This window comes from Doryrhamphus excisus, linkage group LG6 (genome assembly GCF_037039965.1).
Source record: "Doryrhamphus excisus strain RoL-2023G ecotype Guam linkage group LG6, RoL_Dexc_Guam_v1.1, whole genome shotgun sequence".
Classification (NCBI taxonomy): Eukaryota; Metazoa; Chordata; class Actinopteri; order Syngnathiformes; family Syngnathidae; genus Doryrhamphus; species Doryrhamphus excisus.
Window position 1 is genome coordinate 6,456,116 of NC_136362.1, and position 8,616 is coordinate 6,464,731.

General features: G+C 45.0%; 1 protein-coding gene across 2 annotated transcripts in view; it reads left to right on the forward strand.

The window, feature by feature from the left end:
- tbkbp1 (TBK1 binding protein 1) overlaps window positions 1-6,061 on the forward strand; it is a 28,650-nt gene extending 22,589 nt beyond the window's left edge. For both annotated transcript variants that reach the window (XM_058067552.2, XM_078791277.1), the window contains exons 8-10: window positions 874-989; window positions 3,430-4,145; window positions 4,407-6,061. In XM_058067552.2, the coding sequence (XP_057923535.2) occupies window positions 874-989; window positions 3,430-4,145; window positions 4,407-4,535 (961 nt within the window). In that variant the 3' untranslated portion in view covers window positions 4,536-6,061. The remainder of the gene's footprint in view (window positions 1-873; window positions 990-3,429; window positions 4,146-4,406) is intronic.
- Window positions 6,062-8,616: the final 2,555 nt, after the last annotated feature.

Sequence of the window (8,616 nt, forward strand, 5' to 3'; positions counted from 1 at the left end):
AAATGTAGCACGCTACCCATCCCGTACCCCGCCCCCCCACCCACAGGACACAGCGAGGGACACGGTCCAAGGCCTTTTCCAAGTCCCATGGGCAAGGTCCCAGGACCCTTCGAGGGTGTACAGCTGGTCCAGTGTTCCGCAACCGGGACAAAAACCACATTGCAACTCCTAACGGTCTTCTCTCCAGCACCCTGGAATGGACTTTCCCTTTCCCAGGGAGGCTGACGAGTGTGCCCCCCTCCCCCCAAAATGGAACACACCCTCCGGTCACCCTTCTTGAAACGGGGGACCACCACCCCGTCTGCCAATGCAGAGGTACCAAGTCCATCAACATCCTGAGCCTTAAGCAATCCAGGGTGAAACACGTCCACCCTTGGGGCTTTGGCACTGGGGGGGAGGGGGGGCGTTTTTACCACCCCAGCTACCTCAGCCACGGGGATGGATCTACCCAACTACCTGACTCCATGGATGCCATGTCAGTGGGATGGAGAAGGGCCCCAAAGGAGTCTGGTTTCGGGAACCCAAACTCTGGGTGGAGGTGGGTGTTAGAGTAGCGGGTCCCGAGGGGGCGGGGCAGCCAAGCATTTATGAAAAATGAGATTTTTACTCAAGGGACATGACATCAAAAATCGATGTTGCCGATACAAGAAATGAGTCAAAGTGACTCAAGGTGACTTCCTGTTGCCCTTTGTCGTCATCATGGTTCCCACCTGGGCCATGACTCAGCGTGTGGAACGCTAGATGCTGTCGAGGCGTCTGCTGATGACCTTTGGGACACTTGATTAGGTACACCGCCACGCAGTAGTTGAGAATACCTAATCTAGTGTCCTGTGAGTCTGTCCAGCGGAACCATGATGCTTTCACTTCCTCCAGGGTGAACCTGGCGCTGGCCTACACGGAGCTGACGGAGGAGCTGGGGCGCCTGCGAGCGCTGAGCTCCAAGCAGACGGAGATCCTGAGGAACGCCTCGCAGGAGAAGGCCAGTCCAGGTGAGTAGATACCAACACACACTATGTTCTGGTCTTAGATGGAAGATGACAAAGGAACAGGAAATGAGATGTCAAACGCCTCGCCGCCACCGCCGCCGCCGCCTAAGTAACACCTCTGGCCAACGACCCCAGATGAGCCTTCCTAACGTATTTACGCAGGAAACCCAGCGACTCTACTTGGAGATATTGATCTTTTACCATCGACACATACACACAAACACACCACGTACTTGTACTTGAATGCACCGTCGCAGGGCAGCTATGCTAACCACAGCTAATCACGCCAGCACGCCGGAATAAATGCGGACTTAAATACATCTTTAAAATATCTGAAGTATGTTTGAAGTGCATCCTGGATGTATCTCAGACGTGCCTCTGCCGTGATTGGTCAGGCTGCCGAGTACTTCCGCTCTACTGCCGAACCCCACGGTGGAATTTAGTGGGTATAGGAGTTGATGAATGAATAAAGCCTCTGTAGAGCTAACAGAGCGGTTAGGAGCTACTGGTTGGAGACCCCTGACTTAGCATCTAGTGTAGGCACCCCGTGTGTCCCACGTTAAGACCCCCTTCGTGTGAAATGCCGCCCACAGATGAAAATATGTCTTGCTGGGAATCACCAACGTCAACCACTTCCGCCTGAGCTTGCCTCGTAGAAGGATTTCCTGGGAGCCGCAGTGACTCAACGTAAACTGAGCTAAACAGAGCTGTGGGGTCCTAGTCCCAAAGCGTATCTGGCCTACAGCGCATGCCCATATAAGGAAGCATGGCTCCCTGTGATGTCACAAAGAGCCAGTGTTAGAAAAAGCTCTCTGAAACCCAACATTCTGACCCATCCCAAAAATTCCAAATGCGCAAACCTTGTTATCTGAAACTTTGGCATGGTTTAACACCTGAATGCAACATTCTAACTACATTTATAGGGAGGAATAGTGGGAAAAAGCATAAATGGACCCTTTTAAATGCACCTTAAATGTTAATGTGTCATTTTCATATGCGTCTTTAATACATCTTAAAAATGTCTTTCTGTCTTATCTTCTCTTATGATGTCTACTATATTGAGTAATGGGGGATAAAGGTGACTATAGGGGTGTTATTTCATGTCTAGAAGGCTCTAATAATGTTAAAAAAAACACATAGACAGACATAAACAGATTTGTCTTATGTCTTATTTTCTCTTATTATGTATACTATATTGGCCAATAGGGGGATAAAGGTGACTATAGGGGTGTTAATTCATGTCTAGAAGGCTCTAGTAATGTTAAAAACACATATAGTCATAAACAGATTTTCTATGTCTTATTTTCTCTTATTATGTATACTATATTGGGTATTAGCTGACTATAGGGGTGTTATTTCATGTCTAGAAGGCTCTAATGTTAAAAAAAAACACATAGACAGACATAAACAGATTTGTCTTATGTCTTATTTTCTCTTATTATGTATACTATATTGGCCAATAGGGGGATAAAGGTGACTATAGGGGTGTTAATTCATGTCTAGAAGGCTCTAGTAATGTTAAAAACACATATAGTCATAAACAGATTTTCTATGTCTTATTTTCTCTTATTATGTATACTATATTGGGTATTAGCTGACTATAGGGGTGTTATTTCATGTCTAGAAGGCTCTAATAATGTTAAAAAAAACACATAGACAGACATAAACAGATTTGTCTTATGTCTTATTTTCTCTTATTATGTATACTATATTGGCCAATAGGGGGATAAAGGTGACTATAGGGGTGTTAATTCATGTCTAGAAGGCTCTAGTAATGTTAAAAACACATATAGTCATAAACAGATTTTCTATGTCTTATTTTCTCTTATTATGTATACTATATTGGGTATTAGCTGACTATAGGGGTGTTATTTCATGTCTAGAAGGCTCTAATAATGTTAAAAAAAACACATAGACAGACAAACAGATTTGTCTTATGTCTTATTTTCTCTTATTATGTATACTATATTGGCCAATAGGGGGATAAAGGTGACTATAGGGGTGTTAATTCATGTCTAGAAGGCTCTAGTAATGTTAAAAACACATAAAGTCATAAACAGATTTTCTATGTCTTATTTTCTCTTATTATGTACGTATACTATATTGGGTATTAGCTGACTATAGGGGTGTTATTTCATGTCTAGAAGGCTCTAATAATGTTAAAAAGCACATTTAGAAATGTCTTATGCATCCTAAATGCATCCTTAATGTATCCTAAATGCATCCTAAGTGGAGTGTTGGCATTAACCATGTTTTAAATGTGCCTTAAAGGCATCTTAATGTCTTGCATCCTATGGGTTTTAAATGCGTGTTTAAATGCACCTAAACTATACTTGGTTTAAAACGTGTTTACATCTTAAAGGTGATTTAAATATGTCTTAAATAAGGTGTGTGTGTGTGTGTGTGCGTGTGTGCGTGCGTGTGTGCGTGTGTGCGTGTGCAGTGCAGCTCCACTCTCCCATCCACCACCAGCGTCACTCGCCGGGATCTCAGCGCCACTCGCCCATCTCGCAGCGGCACTCGCCGGTGGCGCCCCCGCCTCACCACTCCCCCATCCAGCAGAGGCGCTCCCCGGTGCTGCAGCGCCTGTCGCCCGACACCCACCGCCGCTCCCCCCTGCTGGACGTGGGCGAGGGGCCGGCCTCGTACTCCTGTCGCCCGCCCACTCAGCACCTCCGGGCCAGCTTCCAGGGCCGGCGCAGCTACTCGGAGGTGACCGACCCCTCGGCGTACCACTGCCCGCCGCGCTTTTCCCTGGACGCCGTGTCCACTCTCCCGAAGCCCCGCCCTTTTGTGGAGGGCTACGCCAAACAGACGCCCCAACACTCGCCCCACCAACACAGAGGGGGGTCGTCTCCTCACCAGGACTCCAGGGAGATGCCCTTTCCGCTGTCTGAGGTGGCCCACCTGCGCTTTGAGCCGCCCCCGCCCTCCGCCCCGGCTCCGCAGCCCCCGCAGTCCTCAGAAGACGAGGAAGAGTGGACCTGCCCGCATCCCATCAGCCCTCCCAGGACGCTGGGGGTCATACCCGGCGGCGCCATGAGGGGTCCGGCGTCTTGCTCGGCCTTCCCCGCCGCCCAGTGCCCCAACGCTATGGGGTGCCACCCCCAGCCCGGGTACATATCAGCTGAGCATGCTCAGTCCTGGCCGTCCATCAACGTGAGTCTTGACCTCCATCTTTCTACTCGTGTACTATGCAGCGTGTACTACTACAGTGCGTACTACTATGTATTTTTTCACATCTCGCTGAGCTAGCTAAGCTAAGCGCAGACAGGAAGCGGCGGTTTGTCAGCGAGCGACTACTTAGGTCTGTTTCACGTCCAGTTGCGTAAGCTGTGGCACTGACTCATACGAGTACGACGACCGCAGAACGCTTCCTCGCCGCGTGACGTCTGACGTGCACGTGTGTGTCGCCCGCAGCTCTGGATGGAGACGGAGGAGAGCGACGTGCGCAGCTGCCCACTGTGCCAGCTGATGTTCCCGGTGGGGTACCCCGACGACGCCCTCATCAAGCACATCGACTCCCACCTGGAGAACAGCAAGATCTGATCGCCACGGCAACCGGCTGATGGAACCCAATCAGAGACGTGTGCGCGCGCGCTCGTCTCCAAGCAAGATGGCCGCTTGTGTTTGTACCGGGCCCGCGACACGGCTGTCAGTCTCGTCCGCGTGCTTTCATTCGCTTTTATTTTTCCCTCCTTTTTGCTTTTTTCACATGTTTGGACGCCGGCGGCGCTGCATGCCTCAGCGGGCCCGAGCACCTTCACACTCCTAAGCTTTAAAAAGACTCACACGGGACACGGGAACCCGAGACGGCGAGCGCGCGTTTCCACGGCAGCTCCAGCATGAAACGTTCCTGCCCACCAGGACAGGCCAAGCGGCGCAGGAACATTTTTTTGTCACATGATACCTTTCTGCTTGCCTGTTCTAAAGTATCTTAGCACTTTATGCTAGCTTAGCCTCTCCTGTGTATCTGTCCGACCCCCCCCCACACCCCCCATCCCACTTCTTTTATCCTCCAGCTCTTAGCAAAAAAAACAAAAAACATTTTTACAGCACATGTCTGTGGCTCGTCACACACACACACACACACACACACACACACACTGTACATAAACAATAAACACGTACTATGGGAGTCTTCCTCAAAAATACATGACTCAAGTATTGGGACACAACTACGACCGAATATTACAAAAAAAGCTCATATGAGATTTTGAATCGTAAATCTGAGAAAAAAATCATACATTTAGGTGAAAAAAGTTATAAATGATATGGAAAAAAGTTGTCAATTAATAGTAAAAAAAAAAACGGTCACACATTTAAGGGAAAAAGTCGTAAATTTGCAAGAATATGGTAGTAAATTTATGAGGAAAAAATGTGTACATTTATGTGAACAGTCGTACATTTAGGAGAAAAAAGTTATAAATGATATGGAAAAAAGTTGTCAATTAATAGTAAAAAAAAACTTCACATTTAAGAGAAAAAGTCGTAAATTTCCAAGAATACAGTGGTAAATTTATGAGGACAAAATGTGTAAATTTATGTCAACAAAGTCCTACATTTAGGAGAAAAAAGTTATAAATGATATGAAAAAAGTTGTCAATTAATAGTAAAAAAAACAGTCACACATTTAAGGGAAAAAGTCGTAAATTTGCAAGAATACGGTGGTAAATTTATGAGACAAAAATGTGTAAATTTATGTGAACAGTCGTACAGTTAGGAGAAAAAAGTTATAAATGATATGAAAAAAGTTGTCAATTAATAGTAAAAAAAAACTTCACATTTAAGAGAAAAAGTCGTAAATTTCCAAGAATACGGTGGTAAATTTATGAGGACAAAATGTGTAAATTTATGTCAACAAAGTCGTACATTTAGGAGAAAAAAGTTGTCAATTAATAGTAAAAAAAAACGGTCACACATTTAAGGGAAAAAGTCGTAAATTTGCAAGAATACGGTGGTAAATTTATGAAAAAAAAAATGTGTAAATTTATGTCAACAAAGTCGTACATTTAGGAGAAAAAAGTTATAAATGATATGGAAAAAAGTTGTCAATTAATAGTAAAAAAAAAACGGTCACACATTTAAGGGAAAAAGTCATAAATTTGCAAGAATACAGTGGTAAATTTATGAGGAAAAAATGCGTAAATTTATGTGAACAAAGTCGTACATTTAGGAAAAAAGTTATAAATTATATGAAAAAAGTTGTCAATTAATAGTAAAAAAAAACGGTCACACATTTAAGAGAAAAAGTCGTAAATTTCCAAGAATACGGTGGTAAATTTATGAGGAAAAAATGTGTAAATTTATGTCAACAAAGTCGTACATTTAGGAGAAAAAAGTTATAAATGATATGGAAAAAAATTGTCAATTAATAGTGAAAAAAAAAAAGTCACACATTTAAAGGAAAAAGTCGTAAATTTGCGAGAATACGGTGGGAAATTTCAGAGAAAAAAAATCTAAATTTATGTGAACAAAGTCTCGAATTAACGAGAAAGTCGTACATTTATAAGAAATTATAAATTTACCCCCAAAAAGTGTTAATATGACCTATACCCAAGGTCAAAGATCACATAAGCCCAGCCCCTTTTCATAGCCGTCTCAGCTAATGCCTGCTACGACCGAGTATTAAAACCATCTATGATTTTGAGAATAAAGTTGTACATTTTTGAGAAAAAAGTGATAATATTAGGAGAGTAAAGTGGTACATTTCCCAGCCAAATTAGTTGTAATATTGCCGTCTAATGTTACCGCCTTTTTGTAGCTGTCTCAGCTAATGCCTGCTACGACCGAGTACTAAAATTCAAGAATAAAGTTGTACATTTTTGAGAAAAAAGTGATAATATTAGGAGAGTAAAGTGGTACATTTCCCAGCCAAATTAGCTGTAATATTGCCGTCTAATGTTACCGCCTTTTTGTAGCCGTCTCAGCTAATGCCTGCTACGACCGAGTATTAAAATGAAGTCCGTGGCCGTGTCCCAATACTTTTGCTCACAGTCGTACCAGCACAGCACTGATGTCACCCAACAGCAGCCGGAAGAAGGATGCTGATGTTGGCGCTTGGAGTCGGAAGCTTGCTAATCGATGTCAGCTCATCTGAGGGTTTCTGGGTCACATGAGCACTTCCTGGGTTGGGGAGGGGGGGGTGGGGGCGGTTGGGGGGGGCAAGGAATCCAGGTGGCGTGAAGCCGCTGAGCAGAGGGCGGAGATGCGGTCGATGAGAGCCGCGCGGAAGCAGATTAAATTCCTCCTGCGGTCTTCGCTGATTGGGCTGATTGGGTAGGAGGAGGCGGGGCCTCGCTATCTTCTGGTTGACGACCACAACATCCTGCGTCTTTTTTCTTCTTTCAGCTTTTTGCCCTGTTGCTGATAGCGCCGCGGTCTCGGTCTCGATCTCAAACAGACGGAATGCCGAGATTCCTCTCAAGTGGTGATGGCGATGGCTTTCCTTTTCCTTGGCGCACCAGCGAAGTGCCGCCCCGCTATTGACCTTTTTTAAGGGCTATTTTGCTAGGTGGCGCTACGACGACGTCGTTCTTTGTTTATTTTTAAGAAAGCGGAAGGGAAAATCTCCTTGTCACCAATGAGCTGCCCCTAGCTAGTTCAGGATGCTACGCTACTGACTTGTTAAGGCTTCACTACACATCTTAAAATCAAACTTTGCTCTTTTTATGGGAGGTTTTATAGCGTTTTTTTTCTCCCATCCTTTCTCGTGGACACGACACAGCTCCTCGGTGGGTGTGTAAAAAAAAAAAAAAAAGGCTTCACTACACATCTTTAAGACAAGCTTTGGAAACAATTTGGATTTTTTTTGTTGTTGCATTTTTTTCCATCCTTTCTGGCGGACATGACACTACTGCTAGTTGGATGCGTCTACTCCGTGCTTAACACGGCCACCAGGCTTCACTACACATCTTAAAATGCAGCCCGGAACTCTGCTTGTCTGTTTGTCGGCTCGGTCGGTGTCGTCGTTCTTCAGCGAATAGGCTCATCAGCTCATGCCGCACGGGGAGGCCTTGCCCTGGAGGCCACAAGGGGGCGCACATGTGGCTTTAGCAGCCGTCCATGAAGCTTTCTTACACACACACACACACACACACACACAGCTGATATTTTGTGCAAAAGTCCAAACAACCTTCCTTCTAGGTTGACTCAGGAGAAGCAGAGGAAGAAATCAATCTTGTTTTCCACGTTGCGTTTGAGTTGTGAGGAGAGGAGAGGAGATGAGAGGAGTAAAGATGGAGGGAGGTTTTCCACAGATCCACTCAGGACTGACAACAAAGGTTTTACATGATTGTTGTTGTTTTTGCAACACAACACGACGCTGCCTACGAGAGCTAACCACGTCTTACAGTGTTACGTACCCCCGGGCCCTCCGCCCGCCCCCGCCCCTTCCTGTGTGTGTAAATATTCCAATAAAGTTGCACTGAAAGTCAGCGTGACGTCTCTTCCTGCATGGACCACCAAACACACGGCCTGACTCACAAAGCTCCGGGAAAGCTTTTTTGGGGGGGGGAATTTCCATCTTTTTCCAAAACAAAAAAAATTCCACACATTTTTACTATTTTTTTTTATAAAAATGTAAATTAAAATATATTTTGTATTTTTTAAAGAATTTTTTTTCTCAATA